General features: G+C 43.1%; 1 protein-coding gene across 3 annotated transcripts in view; it reads left to right on the plus strand.

Annotated features, from left to right (window-relative positions):
* Positions 1–24,883, plus strand: part of CPED1 (cadherin like and PC-esterase domain containing 1) — a 463,541-nt gene that overhangs the window by 194,192 nt on the left and 244,466 nt on the right. For all 3 annotated transcript variants that reach the window (XR_005774778.1, XR_005774791.1, XM_040411583.1), the window contains exons 12-14: positions 4,691–4,758; positions 6,593–6,622; positions 16,925–17,111. Coding sequence is in view for 1 of the 3 variants with exons in the window: in XM_040411583.1 (XP_040267517.1) it covers positions 4,691–4,758; positions 6,593–6,622; positions 16,925–17,111 (285 nt within the window). In the remaining 2 variants the exon portion in view is untranslated. The remainder of the gene's footprint in view (positions 1–4,690; positions 4,759–6,592; positions 6,623–16,924; positions 17,112–24,883) is intronic.

Consider the following 24,883-nt stretch of genomic DNA (forward strand, 5'->3'; position numbering starts at 1 on the left):
ATTATTGTATACACACTAGGATTAGATTACTATGTACTATTGATGGAGCTTCATTGATTCTTCATATCTTGTGGCATCTGTGCGCATGACCGTTGGATCCGGACGTCTTCTTCCGCCCTCTCTCTCTTGTGTAGGACGTTGGTGGCGACGGCGATCAGCATCATTGAATGCGTGACCGCCCTCTCCTCCACTGGCCTCAGGGAGAGGGCGGAAGTTACATGACGTGGCGGACGCTGATTGGTCATGCGCCGCCGTGATGACGCGGAATTTCTTAGAGAATCACATGACGCTATGATAGACACAGGATTGGCTATCGGCGCCTTATTAGTGCTTTCCCCCTCCCTGGTCTTTAACTCCTCCTGAGGAAGCAACTATACGCGAAATGCGCGTTGAGGAGCGCCATTGCCCTGTCACCTGTCCCTATTCTGTAGGTATGTAGCCCTATATACACTTGCGTTACCTTATAGTGTTGGATCTTGTGTCTGCTATTTTTGGTATTAATGCATACTGAGGTATTGAGGCTAGTGAACCTGTGTGATATATACTCTCCATGTTTCCAGTACTATATCCTTTAGGATAAAATATCATCTCTCTTTATATCACGTACATGGAGATTTACCTACGTCCGTCTTATGGATGGGGACGGGTAGCAGTGTGATGTAGGAGTGTGGTGGTCCCTGCTCATTTTTTATCTTATAATATGCATAATATATTCATGTTTACTTCCATTTGTTAGAATCTAACCAAATGTAACAATCAAGTAAGAATTGGAATCTCTTAAAATCCTTAAAGGTTATGTACAGCTTTAGAGGCAATTTTTGTTTATGATTTCATTTTACTCATTTTTGGCCAAAAGTCATATTTTCAATTGGCCTTTATTAAAAATATTGAGCCATTCTATCACAAAGGGTCGTGTGTTTTTCTAGCTGTGTGATTGGTACTTTAATTTTACCCTTATCTCTAAACTACTAAGAGGTCATAAACCCTTATTTAAGCCACATTCTTATCAGTAAGATAAGGATTGAGCTCTAATGAGTAAGGTCAGAGAACAGAGATAAGGAGTCCGTCTGCTCCCCAGATGACGGAAAAGAAAAACATTTACAGGCAGCTAATACTGCATCTCAGTTATGTACAGAAAAAAGAATTCAATTTTTTAAAATAAAGACCAGATTATTAGCTGAAAATAAGTATAATGCAAATAAAAAATTCCAAAGGTGTGCATAGCCTTTAAAGTGATAATGACTGTATTCTGTATCTCTTGTATTCTGAACTTCCTTGAGTTCCATTTGCTGTTGCTTTGACTGGTTTTAATAGTATCATGTAATACTGTTTGTCTTTTGTAGTTATATATTCAGTTTGTTAATCTTAATAGTCTAGCCATTTTAATTTGTAGCTAAAATGTATTCAAATAAATCAGCATTTTCCGTGATGCAGGAGTAGGACTTAGTGTTTTGTACTTCATAATTCTGCTGCTGTCATCTCATCTGACATGCTTGTTTCATTGAAATGTTTCAATGTTAATGCCTCATTTTTTGGAATTGTTAAACTCTCGCATTGGATTATCCTATGTGTGTCCACAGTCCAGGGTATATTTACACATGGAAGATTGATTGCCAAAGTTTTATACATCTAAAAGGGGTTGTTACTGTAAGTTCTGCATTGTTTTCTGCAATCCCTGTTGACATGAATGGAACAGTCAATAGCAATTTCTGTGACAAATCTCCAACAGATCATACCCTTAGATTCCTGGTCATAGTTGTTTTGCCAATTGCACCCTTGTGCTGCTGTTAACACAGATTTTTTGTGTTAAATATGCACACAGCTAGAATACCGGGGCAGATATAATAGGACTATATTGACTACATATGATATATTAAGTCTATTTTGCCCTAGAATACTGTGCCTGCACCATTTTATGGGTTGTTAAATGTGTCTAGATATGTGATTTAGTTTTATAAAGTTGTAAAGGGAAGATGCAACATTTATAGTATTGTACACCACTTTTTATACAACCTTGGACCTGGTATAGTTTTGTCCAACACATACACCACAAACTGTTTAACACAGTGACAAAACAGAGCAAAATATGTAAGTTTAGACAAACATTTGTCACAAAAGTTGTTTAAAAATAACCTTGGTCCAGATTTATTAATGTGTCTGCACCAAAAATCTGTTTAAAAATGGTTCAAATTGACGCAGTTTGGCGCATCTAGTGGCAGGGCTTAGCAATAAGGGGAGTGGCTTCAATGGAAAGGGATAAGGCCTAATATGTGAAATTTTGTGTCACTATTGCGTCACAATATACAGTGGGATGCGAAAGTTTGGGCAACCTTGTTAATCGTCATGATTTTCCTGTATAAATCGTTGGTTGTTACGATAAAAAATGTCAGTTAAATATATCATATAGGAGACACACACAGTGATATTTGAGAAGTGAAATTAAGTGTATTGGATTTACAGAAAGTGTGCTATAATTGTTTAAACAAAATTAGGCAGGTGCATAAATTTGGGCACCACAAAAAAGAAATTATATCAATATTTAGTAGATCCTTCTTTTGCAGAAATTACAGCCTCTAAACGCTTCCTGTAGGTTCCAATGAGAGTCTGGATTCTGGTTGAAGGTATTTTGGACAATTCCTCTTTACAAAACATCTTTAGTTCATTCAGGTTTGATGGCTTCCGAGCATGGACTGCTCTCTTTAAGTCGCACCACAGATTTTCAATGATATTCATGTCTGGGGACTGAGATGGCCATTCCAGAACGTTGTACTTGTTCCTCTGCATAAATGCCCTAGTGGATTTTGAGCAGTGTTTAGGGTCGTTGTCTTGTTGAAAGATCCAGCCTCGGCGCAGCTTCAGCTTTGTCACTGATTCCTGGACATTGGTCTCCAGAATCTGCTGATACTGAGTGGAATCCATGCGTCCCTCAACTTTGACAAGATTCCCAGTCCCTGCACTGGCCACACAGCCCCACAGCATGATGGAACCACCACCATATTTTACTGTAGGTAGCAGGTGTTTTTCTTGGAATGCTGTGTTCTTTTTCCTCCATGCATAACTCCCCTTGTTATGGCCAAATAACTCAATTTTAGTTTCATCAGTCCACAGCACCTTATTCCAACATGAAGCTGGCTTGTCCAAATGTGCTTTAGCCCACCTCAAGCGGCACTTTCCTCTGCATCACTCTCGCATACAGCATCTCCTTGTGTAAAGTGCGCCGAATGGTTGAACGATGCACAGTGACTCCATCTGCAGCAAGATGATGTTGTAGGTCTTTGGTGCTGGTCTGTGGGTTGACTCTGACTGTTCTCACCATTCGTCGCTTCTGTCTATCCGAGATTTTTCTTGGTCTGCCACTTCGAGCCTTAACTTGAACTGAGCCTGTGGTCTTCCATTTCCTCAATATGTTCCTAACTGTGGAAACAGACAGCTGAAATCTCTGAGACAGCTTTCTGTATCCTTCCCCTAAACCATGATGGTGAACAATCTTTGTCTTCAGGTCTTTTGAGAGTTGTTTTGAGACCCCCATGTTGCTACTCTTCAGAGAAAATTAAGAGGAGGGAAACTTACAATTGACCCCCTTAAATACTCTTTCTCATAATTGGATTCACCTGTGTATGTAGGTCAGGGGTCACTGAGCTTACCAAGCCAATTTGAGTTCCAATAATTAGTTCTAAAGGTTTTGGAATCAATAAAATGACAACAGTGCCCAAATTTATGCACCTGCCTAATTTTGTTTAAACAATTATAGCACACTTTCTGTAAATCCAATAAACTTCATTTCACTTCTCAAATATCACTGCGTGTGTCTCCTATATGATATATTTAACTGACATTTTTTATCGTAACAACCAACGATTTATACAGGAAAATCATGACGATTAACAAGGTTGCCCAAACTTTCGCATCCCACTGTATTTCTCAGTAAGAACACCAATAGATAGTATAGAGTCAGAGAAGTGTCTGTCCCTGAATCACATTTATCATCCAGCGTGAGCCCCTGTAATAAATCTTCTGCAGGTCTAGACAAACTGTCTAAGCTTTACATCATCTATAGGATCAGTAAATTTGGGCTAATATTTCTAGCATGTTGTAAATTAAGCAAAATTGTGGTACGTACTCATATATTTTGTGTGGTAAGTGTGCTCCACACATTCGGGTACAAATCAAGACGCTTTCCAGGTGCAATCAGGGGTGGACTGACCATAGACCCTACAGGGAAACTTCCCAGTGGACCGGTACCCAGAGGGCCGCCTGGGCCTTACTCACAGCTGCCAATGATCTGATCCTCCCTGAGTTAACTAACACTTGGAGTGTCATTAATCTATGTATCATGCTGGCGGCTGCAAGTACCCTCCTGACTCCTGAATTCAACTGTATTGCCATCCTGAAGCAACTGGAGTAGGAGGACAGAACATGGGAGCTGGTGCTGCCAACACAGAGGGGCAGCTTATGCTGCATTGTGGTATTCGGTTCTGCTGGGTCAGTATGGTACTAGTGGCACATCAAATTGTGTTGCCCCACCTTCTGTCCTTCTGTCTGTTTGGACCTGCCTACAACATGGGGCCAGTTTTTGTTTTTTCCAGGGCCACTTTAAGTTCCCAGTCTGCCCCTCTCCAATGTCATTCTTCCGATAGTTGAAAGCCACTTCTGTTGTGTTCCATATATAACTATGGAATTTTACTTACAGAGAAAAAATTCAAGACAAAGAAGAGAATGAATTGTCTGGTGTTTCAGGACGAGATATCAGGGTATCAGGTTTGTACACATACCCATTTTGTATATTTGTCTAAGGGTTTGTGCACAGGCAGTGGTAATGGCGGTCTCATCAGTAATGCACTGCAAAAAAACGCTGCACAAACTTGTGGCTGTGACGCTATTTCTGTCACAATTGTGAATGGGAAATGTTGCCATTAAAAGCTGAATCCTCATTTATGGGTAGTAATTATGCAGCTTTTATTTTTTTTATCAAGTTTTACCCTTCAACTTGTATTATATACTGAAAATAAGGTCTTGTGTGCGTGCAGTAGTAGCATTACATTTGCAGTAAGTCTTTTTCACTTGACTGATGACTTGAACTCAAGTTCTATATATCCACACATGTAAATGAATGCAGATTTCCTCAATCCAAGGCCTGTGCATCCAGTTTAAGGTAAGTGACTGTTGTAAGAACAGCTTGGGTATCGTTCATTTGTAATGATTTCCAGAGCTGTAGTCTGAATGAACTGGCGTGAACTTTGTGCTTTACAGACGCATCTACTGATAAAATGTGGGAGAGCATCAATTTTATTTTCTTAGTAGAATCTCTAAATTGATGTGACTGTTCGAGAGTAAGAACTATGGTAGACTCATCATTATGGTATGCTAAACTGCTCCAGCATGTATATAGCAATATCAAAATATATTCACTTTGCAATGAATAATTACAATTGATGGGTAAATGCTGGATGAATCCATAGCTGCTTGTAATGTGAGAGCCAGGTATTTCCCTCCCTTGGTTTTTAGTTGTTGGCTTGCAGCTCTGTCTTGCTTTCTACTTTTGAGTTCTTTTTTTTATGGAGATCTAGACCAATACTTCAGTTCTAATATGTATCATTTAAAGGGATTTTCAGAATATTACATTGATGGTAGGCCATCAGTTTTGGATATTCAGTGGGAAGTACAGCTTCTTGACATCATAGAGAAAGTCTCTGTATGTTCATCAGTTGGGAGGCAGAAACGGTTATACAGATGTGGCTGGTGTTAAAGTAATTCCTGGCGCCTTAACACATAAGCTTGTCACGCAGCTAGATCTATATACCTCTCTGACACCTCAGGGCTCATGCACACAACCGTATGTATTTTGAGGTCCGCAAAACACGGATCCGCAAAAAATATGGATGATGTCCATTTGCATTCCGTATTTTGTGGAACAGAACAGCTGGCTCCTAATAGAACAGTCCTATCCTTGTCCATAATGCAGACAATAATAGGACATGTTCTATTTGTCTGCAGAACAGACATGTGGACATACGGAAACGGAATGCATATGGAGTAACTTCAGTTTTTTGCAAACCCAATTAATGGTCCCGCATACGGTCTGCAGAAAAAACTGACACGGAAAGAAAATACGTTTGTGTGCATGAGCCCTTATGCCGATGATTGCCGGCTCTCTTCTGCTGCTGCATAATTTCTATGTAGTTGCAGACTTTGTAGAGATGACTACATGTGGATCAGCCCAATATTTTTAGACAGGTGTTCCACACGTAGAAAGTAAATTTCTGGACTATTAGGACCAGCAGATCACAACTTCAGTATACAATTCTTATACAGTTTCACAGATTTTGGACCTCACATCCAAGGACTCCAGACTGGCTATAACAAATAATCAGATCACTGCATCCTTTATGTTCCTAATTTAAGTTTAATTAATTTGATTAATATGACAGCCAGCTCCTCAAGTTTTGTTTGGATTTGCCGTTATAAAAAAACATCCTGGTCTACTCTGCTAAGAACTCAAGACAATTTATTAGCGATGCATATATTATACTGTATGTAATAACTTTTCAAAGATATTTTAATAGACATGTTTGTATCATTTTTACATTTGCAGTGACAAGAAAGTTGATGAACTGCAGTGATGGTAAGTGTATTGTGATATGTCCATCCACTATCCATGGGTTGTATGTGGTATTGTAGCTCAGGCTACTCTTTCTCTGTATGTCTAATTTCATACGAAGGAATACGTAGACACAAGGGATGTCCATGTGCAACATTTCATGTATATTTTTGCAACATTTGGTCACAATTTTGCAACATTCAGAGAGCCTCGCCACTTTTAGAAGGGCAGTGATATGCGACTTTTTAAACTGTCGCAAAAAAGTCACATCTCCATGCCAGGCAACTCCCTGGTGTTACAGACATAGGAGTACACCATATTGCACTTCCTCCAAATTATTACTGTTTGCCATTTCATACATTTGGTGCAACATCACAAAGTAAAGACAGATTTAAACCTGCCACCAAAACCACCACAAATCATAAATTCCCCCCATAGTTTCCTGGCATTGCTTCTATTCTACAGAATATCTCTGGACACATGGAGTCTGTACTGCAGTAAGCAGAGGCTGAACATGTCCATACAGGCTCCTCTGGTAGTACCAGATTAACATCTCAGGAGCCCATAACCACAAAATGCCTGGTGCCTTAGTGCCCCTCCACCCTTTAATAAAGTCATACTGAAAGCACACCATTAACATTATCTGAAATTATTATTATTAACCAAGAAGTCAACACTTACATTACAGCACAAATGTTTGTTCCTAATATTTAAAAGGGGTTGTCTCACTTCAGTAAGTCGGATTTATCATGCAGAGAAAGTTAATACAAGACACTTACTAATGTATTGTTACTATACATATTGCTTCCTTTTGTTGGCTTGATTCATTTTTCCATCACATTATACCCTGCTTGTTTCCATGGTTACAGACCACCCTGCAATCCATCAGTGGTGGTCGTGCTTACACATTTTAGGAAAAAGCATCAGCCTCTCTGGTGGCTGGGACCAAGGGAGCGCATATTGTGCAAGCATGACCACCACTGATGGATTGCAGGTTTGTCTGTAACCATGGAAACGAGCAGTGTATAATGTGATGGAAAAATGAATCCAGCAAGCAAAGGAAGCAATATGGATAATCACAATACATTAGTAAGTGCATCACATTAACTTTCTCTACATGATGAATGCCACTTACTGAAGTGACACAACCCCTTTAACTTCCAAGAAAAACTGTACAAAACTAAAGAGAGAGGAGAACATTAATGCCACCACAATAGAGGGCATTAGTGGTTCACCCCTTACCAGAAGCCTTAGGTTTTTTATCTTCTATTTACACGTAGACACAGCAGATAACCACAGTACAAAGATTTATCATAAGTTTTAAAAGTCTATATTTAAAGGCTATAAACACTTTCTGGGGCAATTTCTTATGATTGCATTTTAGGTTTAAAAATCACTTTTTCAATTGGTCTTTATTAAAGATTTTTTTTTCAAACGGCTACATTTCAGCCTAGCTGCAGAGTACCTCAGTTTCAGTTTTATGCAGTCCCATCATGTAGCTGTTTTGACAGCTGGGTTTGAAGCCCTGATCTCTGAATTCCTTACAGCCAATAGACACTCATTATCAAACTGATAAGAATTAGTGATGAGCAGCATAGGCTATTGCCGAATGTTTAGCTGAATATTCACGATTGCAAATTTTTATTACCTATAACAAACAATCACACAAAGGCTATATGCCAAAAGCCGGGTATATGCAAGCCAACAACCTATCCATGAGACAGGTACAGCCAGCATACCTTACAATGGCAGCCTTGTGCAGTATGAGACATTCAAGACCAGCTCTCTATCCACACAGACTTTAAAGCCAGTGAGCCTCAAAGTTGCTTGACTTTTTTTTGGATGCCAGCTAACTCTTCTCTCACTGCTTAGGAGGGCTGCATACAAATTTTCAGTTTTCTAATTGTCCTAACATTTATATTCAATAACCTTTCTATACTGTTTTGTCAGGTAAATTAATTTAAATAAACATGGGCATATGGGAAAGACAAATTATCAGAATCTGCCTTGTTTTTCAGCTGAAACACTATTTGCATGTCTTACGGATATGCCCGTGTTTATGCAAATGAGTTTAAACACTTACCGTCACTAACGCCGAAAGGCGTCATCTCTGCGGCGCTCCCAGGTCACACTAACGCCGATTGGCGTCATCTCGCATGAGCCGAGATTTCCTGTGAACGCGCGCACACAGGCGCGCGCGTTCACAGGAACGGAAGGTAAGCGAGTGGATCTCCAGCCTGCCAGCGGCGATCGTTCGCTGGCAGGCTGGAGATGTGATTTTTTTTAACCCCTAACAGGTATATTAGACGCTGTTTTGATAACAGCGTCTCATATACCTGCTACCTGGTCCTCTGGTGGTCCCTTTTGTTTGGATCGACCACCAGAGGACACAGGTAGCTCAGCAATATGTAGCACCAAACACCACTACACTACACCCCCCCTGTCACATATTAACCCCTTATTCACCCCTGATCACCCCATATAGACTCCCTGATCACCCCCCTGTCATTGATCACCCCCCTGTCATTGATCACCCCCCTGTAATGAGTCACCCCCCTGTAAGGCTCCGTTCAGACGTCCGTATGTTTTTTACGGATCCACGGATACATGGATCGGATCCGCAAAACACATACAGGCGTCTGAATGGAGCCTTACAGGGGGGTGATCACCCCATATAGACTCCCTGATCACCCCCCTGTCATTGATCACCCCCTTGTAAGGCTCCATTCAGACGTCCGTATGATTTTTACGGATCCACAAAACACATACGGACGTCTGAATAGAGCCTTACAGGGGGGTGATCAATGACGGGGGGGTGATCACCCAATATAGACTCCCTGATCACCCCCCTGTCATTGATCACCCCCCTGTCATTGATCACCCCCCTGTAAGATGTCCGTATGTTTTTTACGGATCCACGGATACATGGATCGGATCCGCAAAACACATACAGGCATCTGAATGGAGCCTTACAGGGGGGTGATCACCCCATATAGACTCCCTGATCACCCCCCTGTCATTGATCACCCCCCTGTCATTGATCACCCCCTTGTAAGGCTCCATTCAGACGTCCGTATGATTTTTACGGATCCACTGATACATGGATCAGATCCGCAAAACACATACGGACGTCTGAATGGATCCTTACAGGGGGGTGATCAATGACAGGGGGGTGATCACCCCCTATAGACTCCCTGATCACCCCCCTGTCATTGATCACCCCCCTGTAAGGCTGCATTCAGATGTCCGTATGTTTTTTACGGATCCACGGATACATGGATCGGATCCGCAAAACACATACGGACATCTGGATGGAGCCTTATAGGGGGGTGATCAATGACAGGGGGGTGATCACCCCATATAGGCTCCCTGATCACCCCCCTGTCATTGATCACCCCCCTGTCATTGATCACCCCCCTGTCATTGATCACCCCCCTGTAAGGCTGCATTCAGATGTCCGTATGTTTTTTACGGATCCACGGATACATGGATCGGATCCGCAAAACACATACGGACATCTGGATGGAGCCTTATAGGGGGGTGATCAATGACAGGGGGGTGATCACCCCATATAGGCTCCCTGATCACCCCCCTGTCATTGATCACCCCCCTGTCATTGATCACCCCCCTGTCATTGATCACCCCCCTGTAAGGCTGCATTCAGATGTCCGTATGTTTTTTACGGATCCACGGATACATGGATCGGATCCGCAAAACACATATGGACATCTGAATGGAGCCTTATAGGGGGGTGATCAATGACAGGGGGGTGATCACCCCATATAGACTCCCTGATCACCCCCCTGTCATTGATCACCCCCCTGTCATTGACCCAAGTTAGCGGAAATTATATATTTTTTTCTTACAAAGTCTCATATTCCACTAACTTGTGTCAAAAAATAAAATCTCACATGAACTCACCATACCCCTCACGGAATCCAAATGCGTAAACATTTTTAGACATTTTTATTCCAGACTTCTTCTCACGCTTTAGGGCCCCTAGAATGCCAGGGCAGTATAAATACCCCACATGTGACCCCATTTCGGAAAGAAAACACCCCAAGGTATTCGCTGAGGGGCATATTGAGTCCATGAAAGATTGAAATTTTTGTCCCAAGTTAGCGGAAAGGGAGACTTTGTGAGAAAAAAAAAAAAAACAATTTCCGCTAACTTGTGCCAAAAAAAAAAAAATTCTATGAACTCGCCATGCCCCTCATTGAATAACTTGGGGTGTCTTCTTTCCAAAATGGGGTCACATGTGGGGTATTTATACTGCCCTGGCTTTTTAGGGGCCCTAAAGCGTGAGAAGAAGTCTGGGATACAAATGTCTAAAAATGCCCTCATAAAAGGAATGTGGGCCCCTTTGCGCATCTAGGCTGCAAAAAAGTGTCACACATCTGGTATCGCCGTACTCAGGAGAAGTTGGGCAATGTGTTTTGGGGTGTCATTTTACATATACCCATGCTGGGTGAGATAAATATCTTGGTCAAATGCCAACTTTGTATAAAAAAAATGGGAAAAGTTGTCTTTTGCCGAGATATTTCTCTCACCCAGCATGAGTATATGTAAAAAGACACCCCAAAACACATTGCCCAACTTCTCCTGAATACGGCGATACCACATGTGTGACACTTTTTGCAGCCTAGGTGGGCAAAGGGGCCCACATTCCAAAGAGCACCTTTCGGATTTCACCGGCCATTTTTTACAGATTTTGATTTCAAACTACTTACCACACATTAGGGCCCCTAGAATCCCAGGGCAGTATAACTACCCCACAAGTGACCCCATTTTGGAAAGAAGACACCCCAAGGTATTCGCTGATGGGCATAGTGAGTTCATGGAAGGTTTTATTTTTTGTCACAAGTTAGTGGAATATGAGACTTTGTAAGAAAAAAAAAATCATCATTTTCCGCTAACTTGTGACAAAAAATAAAAAATTCTAGGAACTCGCCATGCCCCTCACGGAATACCTTGGGGTGTCTTCTTTCCAAAATGGGGTCACTTGTAGGGTAGTTATACTGCCCTGGCATTCTAGGGGCCCTAATGTGTGGTAAGTAGTTTGAAATCAAAATCTGTAAAAAATGGCCGGTGAAATCCGAAAGGTGCTCTTTGGAATGTGGGCCCCTTTGCCCACCTAGGCGGCAAAAAAGTGTCACACATGTGGTATCTCCGTACTCAGGAGAAGTTGGGCAATGTGTTTTGGGGTGTCATTTTACATATACCCATGCTGGGTGAGAGAAATATATTTTGGCAAAAGACAACTTTTCCAATTTTTTTATACAAAGTTGGCATTTGACCAAGATATTTATCTCACCCAGCATGGGTATATGTAAAATGACACCCCAAAACACATTGCCCAACTTCTCCTGAGTACGGAGATACCACATGTGTGACACTTTTTTGAAGCCTAGGTGGGCAAAGGGACCCACATTCCAAAGAGCACCTTTCGGATTTCGCCGGCCATTTTTTACAGATTTTGATTTCAAACTACTTACCACACATTAGGGCCCCTAGAATGCCAGGGCAGTATAACTACCCCACAAGTGACCCCATTTTGGAAAGAAGACACCCCAAGGTATTCGCTGATGGGCATAGTGAGTTCATAGAAGTTTTTATTTTTTGTCACAAGTTAGTGGAATATGAGACTTTGTAAGAAAAAAATAAAATCAAATCATCATTTTCCGCTAAATTGTGACAAAAAATAAAAAGTTCTATGAACTCACTATGCCCATCAGCGAATACCTTAGGGTGTCTTCTTTCCGAAATGGGGTGATTTGTGGGGTGTTTGTACTGTCTGGCCATTGTAGAACCTCAGGAAACATGACAGGTGCTCAGAAAGTCAGAGCTGCTTCAAAAAGCGGAAATTCACATTTTTGTACCATAGTTTGAAAACGCTATAACTTTTACCCAAACCATTTTTTTTTTACCCAAACATTTTTTTTTTATCAAAGACATGTAGAAAAATTTATATATGGATGTCGTTTATTTTGCAAAATTTTACAACTGAAAGGGAAAAATGTCATTTTTTTGCAAAAAAAAATCGTTAAATTTTGATTAATAACAAAAAAAGTAAAAATGTCAGCAGCAATGAAATACCACCAAATGAAAGCTCTATTAGTGAGAAGAAAAGGAGGTAAAATTCATTTGGGTGGTAAGTTGCATGACCGAGCAATAAACCGTTAAAGTTGTGAAGTGCCGATTTGGAAAAAAGGGCCTGGTCACTAGGGGGGTATAAACCTGTAGTCCTTAAGTGGTTAAATGACAAAACAGTATAGAAAGGTTATTAAATATAAATGTTAGGACAATTAGAAAACTGAAATTTTTTATGCAGCCCACCTAAGCAATCAGAGAAGTGTTAGCTGGCATCCCATCATTTTTTTTGTCACCCTAATGATAATGATCTAGGTGCGCAGGTCCCCCAAGCCATCCAACAAACATCAAGCAACTTTGAGGCTTACTGGCTGATTTTGAATGCCTCAGACGGGATGGAACGTTTAGGAATGATAGAACTTGATAAGAAAGTATGCAATGATGGAATGGAACATTTATGAGTGATAGATTGTAAATATTCCTATCTTAGGAAAAGAAAAGCTGGTTTTGAATGTCTCATTGCACACAAGGCTGCCATTGTAAGGTATGCTGATTGTACCTGTCTCATGGATAGGTTGTTGGCTTGCACATATCCAGCTTTTGTCATATAGCCTTTGTGTGATTGTATGTTATATGTTGTTTATTGTGAGTTTTAGGTAATGATTTATTTTAAAAATAAAATAATATAGCATCTATAAAAATAAATTATTAATGATAGGTAGGAAAATATTTATAATAAAGTTAGTTAATGATAGGTAAAATGATAACTATAAAAAAATAGGTATGGTTGATAGCATAATAAAGATTAAGAGTAGCCATATACAATAATTGAGAAAATATTATAGATTTATCTAGTGATAAAAAAAATCTAGAATATTTGCTATTACGAAGATATAGCAATATAATCTAGATATTCGCGAATTCTCGAAGTGCCGATATTCACGATAAAAATTCACGATTAGAATATTCACGCTCAACACTAATAAGAATATGGCTTTTATGAGTGTTTTTGAGCTGGCAGGAATTCAGAGATAAGGGCTTCAAATCCAGCTGTCAGAACAGCTACATGATGGGACTGTACAACTGAATCTAAGATACTCTGCAACTAGGCTGAAACATAAGGCTACTTTCACACTTGCGGCAGAGTGATCCGGCAAGCAGTTCCGTCGCAAAACGTATGCCAACCGATGGCATTTGTAAGACTAAACAGGATCCTGATCAGTCTTAAAAATGCCTGAACAGTCAGAAAAATGCATTAAAATGCCGGATCCGTCTTTGCGGTGTCATCTGGCAAAACGGATCCGGCATTTATTTTTTTCACCTTTTTTTCGGTCTGCGCATGGAAGGACGGATCTGGCATTCCAGTATTTTGAATGCCGGATCCGGCACTAATACATTCCTATGGAAAAAAAATGCCATGTCAGTCAGGCAAGTCTTCAGTTTTTTTCACCGTAGCATGCTAAGGCTACTTTCACACTTGCGGCAGAGAGATCCGGCAAGCAGTTCCGTCGCTGGAACTGCCTGCCGGATCAGGCAAAATGTATGCTAACTGATGGCATTAGTAAGACTGATCAGGATCCTGATCAGTCTTAAAAATGCCTGATCAGTCGAAAAAATGCATTGAAATGCCGGATCCGTCTTTCCGGTGTCATCTGGCAAAAACGGATCCGGCATTTATTTTTTCACCTTTTTTTCAGTCTGCACATGCGCATACCGGAAGGACGGATCCGGCATTCCGGTATTCTGAATGCCGGATCCGGCACTAATACATTCCTATGGGAAAAAATGCCGGATCCGGCATTCAGGCAAGTCTTCAGTTTTTTTAGCCGGAGATAAAACCGTAGCATGCTACGGTTTTCTCTTTTGCCTGATCACTCAAAATGACTGAACTAAAGACATCCTGATGCAAACTGAACGGATAAGGGCTCTTTCACACCTGCGTTATTGTCTTCCGGCATAGAGTTCCGTCGTCGGGGCTCTATGCCGGAAGAATCCTGATCAGGATTATCCTAATGCATTCTGAATGGAGAGTAATCCGTTCAGGATGCATCAGGATGTCTTCAGTTCCGGTACGGAACGTTTGTTGGCCGGAGAAAATACCGCAGCATGCTGCGCTTTTTGCTCCGGCCAAAAATCCGGAACACTTGCCGCAAGGCCGGATCCGGAATTAATGCCCATTGGAAGGCATTGATCCGGATCCGGCCTTAAGCTAAACGTCGTTTCGGCGCATTGCCGGAGCCGACATTTAGCTTTTTCAGAGTGGTTACCATGGCTGCCGGGACGCTAAAGTCCTGGCAGCCATGGTAAAGTGTAGCGGGGAGCGGGGGAGCAGTGTACTTACCTTCTGTGCGGCTCCCCGGGCGCTCCAGAGTGACGTCAGGGCGCCCCAAGCGCATGGATCACGTGATCGCATGGATCACGTCATCCATGCGCATGGGGCGCTCTGACGTCATTCTGGAGCGCCCCGGGAGCCGCACGGACTGTAAGTATACCGCTCCCCCGCTCCTACTATGGCAACCAGGACTTTAATAGCGTCCTGGGTGCCATAGTAACACTGAAAGCATTTGGAAGACGGTTCCGTCTTCAAATGCTTTCAGTACACTTGCGTTTTTCCGGATCCGGCAGGCACCTCCGGCAACGGAAGTGCATGCCGGATCCCAACAACGCAAGTGTGAAAGAGGCCTTACTCTCCATTCAGAATGCATGGGGACATACCTGATCAGTTCTTTTCCGGTATAGAGCCCCTGTGACGGAACTCTATGCCGGAAAAGAAAAACGCAAGTGTGAAAGTAGCCTAACGCCGGATCCGGACAACGCAAGTGTGAAAGAGGCCTTAGGCCTCTTTCACACTTGCGTTGTCCGGATCCGGCGTGTACTCCACTTGCCGGAATTACACTCCGGATCCGGAAAAACGCAAGTGTACTGAAAGCATTTGAAGACGGAACCGTCTTCCAAATGCTTTCAGTGTTACTATGGCACCCAGGACGCTATTAAAGTCCTGGTTGCCATAGTAGGAGCGGGGAGCGGGGGAGCGGTATACTTACAGTCCGTGCGGCTCCCGGGGCGCTCCAGAATGACGTCAGAGCGCCCCATGCGCATGGATGACGTGATCCATGCGATCACGTGATCCATGCGCTTGGGGCGCCCTGACGTCACTCTGGAGCGCCCGGGGAGCCGCACGGACGGTAAGTATGCTGCTCCCCCGCTCCCCGCTACACTTACCATGGCTGTCAGGACTTTAGCGTCCCGGCAGCCATGGTAACCACTCTGAAAAAGCTAAATGTCGGCTCCGGCAATGCGCCGAAACGACGTTTAGCTTAAGGCCGGATCCGGATCAATGCCTTCCAATGGGCATTAATTCCGGATCCGGCCTTGCGGCAAGTGTTCCGGATTTTTGGCCGGAGCAAAAAGCGCAGCATGCTGCGGTATTTTCTCCGGCCAACAAACGTTCCGTACCGGAACTGAAGACATCCTGATGCATCCTGAACGGATTTCTCTCCATTCAGAATGCATTAGGATAATCCTGATCAGGATTCTTCCGGCATAGAGCCCCGACGACGGAACTCTATGCCGGAAGACAAGAACGCAGGTGTGAAAGAGCCCTTAGGTTTTATCTTTTGCCTGATCAGTCAAAAAGACTGAACTGAAGACATCCTGATGCATCCTGAACGGATTACTCTCCATTCAGAATGCATGGGGATATACCTGATAAGTTTGTTTCCGGCATTGAGCCCTTTTGACAGAACTCTATGCCGGAAAAGAAAAACGCTAGTGTGAAAGTACCCTAACCCTATAGTACAAAAACTTCTGAAAGAATTTAATAAAGACCAGTTGAAAAAATTATTCTTTAGCCCAAAATGAGTAGAATGTAATCATAAAAAAATTACTCCCAAAGGTGTTTATAGCCCTTAAAGTCAGTATGCATTGACATAGTTTGCCCTAAATTTATTAGGGATCACACGTTGTTTGTAAAATTCTGGCGTGTGGGCTGTAATGAATTCACTCTATCATGTCCATTTGAATGATTATAGCAATGTAGGAAAATGTTTTATCACATTTGCAGCTTTTCTGTTATCGCCTGTATTTACTATACTTGGCTACATTTAATTGTAAATGTTGCTGTCCTGCAAGTTACTTATCATGTACATGCTGGCGTCATTTGCGAGGAACAAAAGCTGGCAAGCAATGTCTATTTCATAGAATACCAACTCATCGCTCCTTTGTGTCTTGGAACAGATAATGATACACTATCTTACATCAGTCGTATCTTCAGCAATCCTTCTCTGGACCTGACTCCTGAATTCAACCCAAAGATCAAAGACTACTATGCAGAGCTGCCATTTGATGTAGTGACAGTGGAAATTGGAGCAGAGCCGATAAACTGCAAAAGCCAAGTGCACCTGGATGACAAGATTGGACCACGGTAAGCAATTACTAGTGCCTCTAGAGATCAGTATAATATAGGTTTTTGTTTTTAACCTCTACTCTCTTAGATATACTATTTATAAGTTTATAGGTAAGTGAACTACAACTGAAGTAACCCATGCAGCTACAGTTAAAGAGAATGGAAATTAACCTGATGTATATACAGTATTCATATTTGTTAATCCTAAGGTCAACCTGCATTTCAATTTTAAATTATATAGTCAGCATCAGCAGTCCATGAATACATTTATCATTTTATTGCTCGCTTTAGGAGTGTGAACAACCAGACCAAGGAAGTTGTGGTTCCCTCCCAATTTTTTGTGAACTAGCAAAATAATTCTGTGCTGCACTACTGTACATCAGCAATCCATAAGGGGGGTGATTCAATAATGAAAGTACATTAAGAAATAGATTTATACTCAATTTCCTAATATTCAAGTTCAAAGGTGAACTTGCTCACCAATGCACAAATAAAATGGTTGCATCTAGTGTGCAGTGAGAATGTTAGATGAGATGCTGGCACTCTAATGCTGTGCCGCCGGTGAGCACATGCAGTCTAATGTAGGCCCAGGGCTTTTTTTCTGGCAGAACGCACCGGAACGGTGTTCCGCCACCTTTTGACATCGCAGGCTGCGATGTATCAGCGGGGAGGGACTGGGAGGAGGAGCTGGGGGCCGGTGCGTTCACTGTGCTCCGGCCCCGCAGCTCCAGTAGAGACTTATAAAATGTTTAATTAAATGAATAATGATTCCTGCTGCCCCTCAGTAGTATAACATTCAATGTATTTGTACTCACAGCCGGCTACTGTTATCGTAATCCAGGCCGGCCGGGTAGACGAGCGGCAGCGTCACTGACTGACGTCACCTGCCTGGGCCGCCTGCTTCATTCATAAAGTAGGCGGCGCACTCACGTGACGTCAGTCAGTGACGCTGCCGCTCGTCTGCCCGGCCGGCCTGGATTACGATGTCAGTAGCCGGCTGTGAGTACAAATACATTGAATGTTATACTACTGAGGGGCAGCAGGAATCATTATTCATTTAATTACACATTGTATAACTGTACTGGAGCGGCAATGGGGGGTCTGTGGATGACACTGTTATGGGGTGGGGGGGGTATATGGATGGCACTGTTATGGGGTGGGGGGGTCTGTGAATGGCACTGTTATGGGGTGGGGGGGGGTCTGTGGATGCACTGTTATGGGGTGGGGGGGTCTGTGGATGGCACTGTTATGGGGTGGGGGGGTCTCTGGATGGCACTGTTATGGGGTGGGGGGGTCTGTGGATGGCACTGTTATGGGGTGGGGGGGTTTGTAGATGGCACTGTTATGGGGTGGGGGGGTTTGTGGATGGCACTGTTATGGGGTGGGGGGGGTGTGTGGATGGCACTGTTATGGGGTGGGGGGGGGCTGTGGATGGCACTGTTATAGGATGGGGGGGGGTCTGTGGATGGCACTGTTATAGGATGGGGGATCTGTGGATGCCATCCCCAGATCCTCCACCCCATAACAGTGCCATCCTCAGATCCCCCCCATTAACAGTGCCATCCCCAGATCCAGTGCCATCCCCATCTGGGGGGTTTCTTTGCTGGGCTGGACTTTTATAGCCCCCCCCCCCCCCCCCAAATTTTACTTGCGGTCCTAGGGTTGGGTAGAGGGGGCGGTCCTAGGGGTGGGTAGGGGGCGGTCTTAGGGGGGGGGGGGGGGGGGGGGCGGTCCTAGGGTTGGGTAGGGGCGTGGCCAGGGGAGGGGGGGTGAGTTCCACCACCTTTTCTCTGAGAAAAAAAGCCCTGTGTAGGCCAATAACAGTCCTCTCTCCTCGTCCTCTGCCATTGAGTTGCACACTGGCAGCTTCACTGCAGGCAGAAACATAATGCCGTGGTTGTAGTGTGCAGCGGCAGACCACCATTTAAACCCCTCTGCGACCTGGATACCCCAAAGGCAGTGATGTAAGACATTTATAAAAAGGCATGTGCCCTTTAGTGCCTATTTGGAAATATGGCCCTAAACAGGGGCACCAAATGTTGCTTTAAGGAAACCTATTATATTGAATATGTAGTCCAAACTGCAGGCAGTATGTTATAGAGCAAGATCAGCTTAGAAACTGATATATACCGTATTTTTCGTCCTATAAGACGCTTTAGAGGGGGACAATAAAAAAATATATATTTTAATTAGACCTCAGGTTAGACCACCAATCAGACCTCAGCTCAGACCCCAATGTGAATGACCCCCAAACAGACCTCAGATAAGAGCCCCCATTGCCTCATATCAGCCCCCAGCAGCCCCATATTGCCTCACATCAGCTCCAAATTTCCTCAGATCAGCCCCATATTGCCTCACATCAGCCCCACATTGCCTCACATCAGCCCCATATTGCCTCACATCAGCCCCATATTGCCTCACATCAGCCGCATATTGCCTCACATCAGCCGCATATTGCCTCACATCAGCCGCATATTGCCTCACATCAGCCGCATATTGCCTCACATCAGCCCCATATTGCCTCACATCAGCCCCATATTGCCTCACATCAGCCCCATATTGCCTCACATCAGCCGCATATTGCCTCACATCAGCCCCATATTGCCTCACATCAGCCCCATATTGCCTCACATCAGCCCCATATTGCCTCACATCAGCCCCACATTGCCTCACATCAGCCCCACATTGCCTCACATCAGCCCCATATTGCCTCAGATCAACCCCAAATTGCCATGTTTTATAAAATAAAAAACCCACTTACCTCTCTTGTTCCTGGATGCCGCTGCTCCTCTCCACCCACGATCTACTTCCTCCTGCCGCCGGCTGTGCCGTGAACTGGCACGCACAGTGTGAGGTCACAGAGCGCCCTCACGCTGTGCGCAGCCACTGCAAAGCCGACAGCCGAGGGCCAGGAAGCGGTGACTACAGAGCCTTCACTGCTTCCTGGTCCTCCGGTACTAATGAGCGCTTCCATAATGGGAGCGCTCATCAGTATTCGCCCCCTGAGAAAAAAATGCATCTTATGTGGCGAAAAATATGGTAGTTTTGTGGGAAAAGATTCAGTATAGCTTTAATTCATTTAAATCCCTGTTCTTTCTATGCTTAAAGGGCTTCTGTCACTCCACTAAACTCATTTATTTATTTTTGTCTCCTTAAAATCCTTATGCTGCGATTTCTCAAAAAACTTACTTTTATAATATGCAAATTACCTCTCTAGCAGCAGGTAGGGCGGCTACCTGCTGCTAGCAGCCGCATCCTCCATTCATAATGACGCCCCCTCCTCAGTCAGAGGACGAGCGCATTGGCTGGTCCTGTCAATCAACATGAGGAGGGGACGTCATGCCGCCCTACCTGCTGCTAGAGAGGTAATTTGCATATTATAAAAGTCAGTTTTTTTTATATAACTACTGAACCAAACTGAGTAATAGCCCTATATATTGAGAAATTGCAGCATAAGGATTTTAAGGAGACAAAAAAAAAAAAAGAGTTTAGTGGAGTGACAGAAGCCCTTTAAGAGTCAGTTGGCTGGTCCTACTTGGTAATTGACAGCCATCTCTGTATGAACAGTTATACAGCGTAGTTTGTCAGCGGGATCACCAGCTGGACCTTTTTAGGCTGCTTAGAGTTTAGAGGGGTTGTGTTATGATGCATGTGAAAAAATGAAAATCAGTCCTGTTCCGCTCATGGGTCCAGAGATCTCCACATTTACTGCTCTAATTGCTCTGCTAGATTATCTTCAGTCTGGCAGCTCGGACAGCATGTACTTTCTGCTGCAGCTCTCTCCCTGTAACTGCCACAGCTTCCAGCAGAACATATGGCTGGTGGCAGTTGAAAATTTAAACTTAGTAAGTGTGACCAGCTCAGTGAGATGGACAAAAAAATAAGGAAAAGAACAAACAGCAGGTGGCGCTATACAAATACAATTTATTGAATAGCTCACTGGTTATACTACATGTTTAATTACATGGAATTGCAAAAGTATTTAGATCCAGGTGCTAGTTTGAAAAATGCAGAATATGTTTCTGGACACAAGCCCAAGGGAACCTGATTCCTATATCCATTATAAATTATGTAAATGAAATGGGCAATATAATTGGACTCTTCTTAGACATGTCAATGTGGAGGATTTTTTTTTGGGCCATAGACTATTACGTGATATAAAAATGTGTTAAACCTTAGGGTTATGACTCCTAACAAGAGATACTTAAAATACCAGACATTCAGGTGATGAAGATCTCTATTTGAATATGGACTTGGTCAAAATAAAATCACCTCATCTGTTTCCCAAAAGAGACATTGTATCATGTTGCTTGCCAGTAATATTTGTCACTTACAAATCTGTTTTGGCACTATCTGTCTGATCCAGTACTGCTCCTAAACAAAACCAATATGTTCTGTACACTCTGAATACTATTTACTGTCAAAGATATACAGAAAGCTAAGTAGTGTCATACAATGCCAAGCAGCAGCTATGAAAGGCCTCATGCACACGACCGTTGTGTGCATCCGTGGCCGTTGTGCCGTTTTCCTTTTTTTTTTCGCGGACCCATTGACTTTCAATGGGTCCGTGGAAAAATCAGAAAATGCACCGTTTTGCAGCCGCATCCGTGATCCGTGTTTCCTGTCCTATTTTTTTGACGGACAACGGTTCACTGACCCATTCAAGTCAATGGGTCCGTGAAAGAACACGGATGCACACAAGATTGGCATCCGCGTCCGTGATCCGTGGCCGTAGGTTACTTTCATACAGACGGATCCGAAGATCCGTCTGCATAAAAACTTTTTCAGAGATGAGTTTTCACTTCGTGAAAACTCATATCCGACAGTATATTCGAGCACAGAGGCGTTCCCATGGTGATGGGGACGCTTCTAGTTAGAATATACTACGAACTGTGTACATGACTGCCCCCTGCTGCCTGGCAGCACCCGATCTCTTACAGGGGGCTGTGATCCGCACAATTAACCCCTCAGGTGCTGCACCTGAGGGGTTAATTGTGCATATCATAGCCCCCTATAAGAGATCAGGGGCTGCCAGGCAGCAGGGGGCAGACCCCCCTCCCTCCCCAGTTTTAACTTCATTGGTGGCCAGTGCGCCCCCCCGGCCCCCCTCCCTCTATTGTAATATCATTGGTGGCCAATGTGCGGCCTCCCCCCCCTCTATTGTAATATCATTGGTGGCCAGTGTGCGGCCTCCCCCGGCCCCCCCTCTCCCTCCCTTTATTGTATTATCATTGGTGGCCAGTGTGCGGTACCCCCGGCCCCCCCTCCCTCTATTGTAATATCATTGGTGGCCAGTGTGCGGCCTCCAATGATAATACAATAAAGGGAGGGAGGGGGGGCCAGGGGGGGGCCGCACTGGCCACCAATGAAATTAAAACTGGGGAGGGAGGGTCTGCCCCCTGCTGCCTGGCAGCCCCTGATCTCTTACAGGGGGCTATGGTTGCACAATTAACCCCTCAGGTGCAGAACCTGAGGGGTTAATTGTGCGGATCACAGCCCCCTGTAAGAGATCGGGTGCTGCCAGGCAGCAGGGGGCAGTCATGTACACAGTTCGTAGTATATTCTAACTAGAAGCGTCCTCATCACTATGGGAACGCCTCTGTGTTAGAATATACTGTCGGATATGAGTTTTACGATCTAACTCATATCTGACAGTCTATTCTAACATAGAGGCGTTCCCATGGTGATAGGGACGCTTCAAGTTAAAATATACCATCGGATTGGAGAAAACTCAGATCCTATGGTATATTAACTTCTGACTTTACATTGAAAGTCAATGGGGGACGGATCCGTTTGAAATTGCACCATATTGTGTCAACGTCAAACGGATCCGTCCCCATTGACTTGCATTGTAATTCAGGACGGATCCGTTTGGCTCCGCACGGCCAGGCGGACACCAAAACGACTTTTTTTTCATGTCCGTGGATCCTCCAAAAATCAAGGAAGACCCACGGACGAAAAAACGGTCACGGATCACGGACCAACGGAACCCCGTTTTGCGGACCGTGAAAAAATACGGTCGTGTGCATGAGGCCTAAGAAGGGAGATTCAGTACCATTACGTGTGTCATCTCCAAAGGTTTATTCTCATTTACCTGGAGTTATTACTGCATGGTAAGTTTTTTACGCAGTTGTATGGTCTAAACTGCACTAAGTTTCCGGGCACTAATATTTTCACATGCATAGTGAGCTTGATTGAATGCTTTCTTATAGCTATCACTTTTTCCCCAAGTAAAATTTAAATTTTTGTATTTATGTTACTGCATTGATGTTACTGTGGTGCAGATATTTAAATCAGCAGATGTGCAGCGATTCACTAACATGCTTTTCACATCAGTTTTCCTGTTTGTCTAAGTTTGTTCACATTTTCCATGACACCAATTGTTACGGAAATTCAGATGAGCTTACCGTAATTGGTTTATAAATCAGTCCTGTCATTTCCACTACACAAAAGGATTCAGCAACCAAAATAATGTGCAGAACATTACAGAGAGCTTTTATCAGGCAATGACAGTAGGTTTTCTGAGCATTTATATCAATGAGGTGGTTTAATGCTAGGTTTTATGTGGCATACATATGTCTAGGTGGAGATTTATTAAAACTGGCGCAATGGGACACTGGCTTAGGCTAGTTTCACACAAATGTTAAAAAGATCCGTCAGGCTGTTGTGGCAGGGAACAGACTGCCGGATCTCTTTAACGCTAGTGTAAAACTAGCCTTAGCTGCCCTTACCAGCCAATCAGATTCCACCTTTTATTTTCCAAAGGCGCTCTGAAAAAGATTGAATCTGATTGGTTGCTATGGGCACCTAAGCCAGTTTTCCTTTACACCAGTTTTGATAAATCTCCCCCTTAGTTTTTAGTGTTTTATGTCAAATCTATAAAAGAAAGCAGTAATACAAATAGAAGTTTTAGACTAAATAAACAGGGGGGGGGGGGGTAATGTATGAATAGATATAAACCACTTTTTGGCTTATATCTGTCTCAGATTCGGTCGCAAAAGGGATTTGCGGCCGAATCTGTGACTTCTTCCACTTCCATGCCATGTACACCAGTTCTTAAAAAGGAGACATGGTCTGGGCGGTGAATAGGGCTGGCTATACTATTTGTAATTTTTTACTCCAGTTTTTGCCGTAGAAAATAATCTACGGTAAATGTACGCCAGCAAGGGATAGGTCATCAGTTAAAAATTCCCTGAAACCCCTTTCTAAAGCAGAATGGGTCAATTATTGATTTTAGCTTAAAATTTCTGTCCTTGTCCCACAATTCCCATGCTCATCCATTCTTTTGACTCCTGATTGGACCAGCCTACCCAATAATTCAAATGTATTCTCTGTCTTAATATTCTTCACTGATTACTCTTACACTCTATAAACTGGGAAAGTCAGGAGCAAAAAAAGAAATAAAGGAATAAAATAGGAATACAATGAAATAAACAAGAACAAGTTACACATATTAAATTGATTTTATCAAGACTTATATTTCCATCCGAGCAGATAATGTACTCTGTGGTGAGAAATTGGCATTCACAGCGCTATGTAACGAAGATCTAGGCTCTAATATATGGCCATTTATAGGCCTGTCAGAGGAGTTTTTCTTCAACAAAAATCACTCTTTGGGTGTTCATGGAAATGCAATAAAAATAGCATTATTGCTTGAAAGAAGCTTTAGTGAAGATCATAACTACACTATTTTGTATAAAATGGCATTTAGAAGAAGTAAACATATCTTTTTATTTGTGGGATGGCAAGTACAGAATATTACAACCTTTTGTTTTAAATTACCTCATACT

Source organism: Bufo bufo, chromosome 1 (assembly GCF_905171765.1).
Source record: "Bufo bufo chromosome 1, aBufBuf1.1, whole genome shotgun sequence".
Lineage (NCBI taxonomy): Eukaryota > Metazoa > Chordata > Amphibia > Anura > Bufonidae > Bufo > Bufo bufo.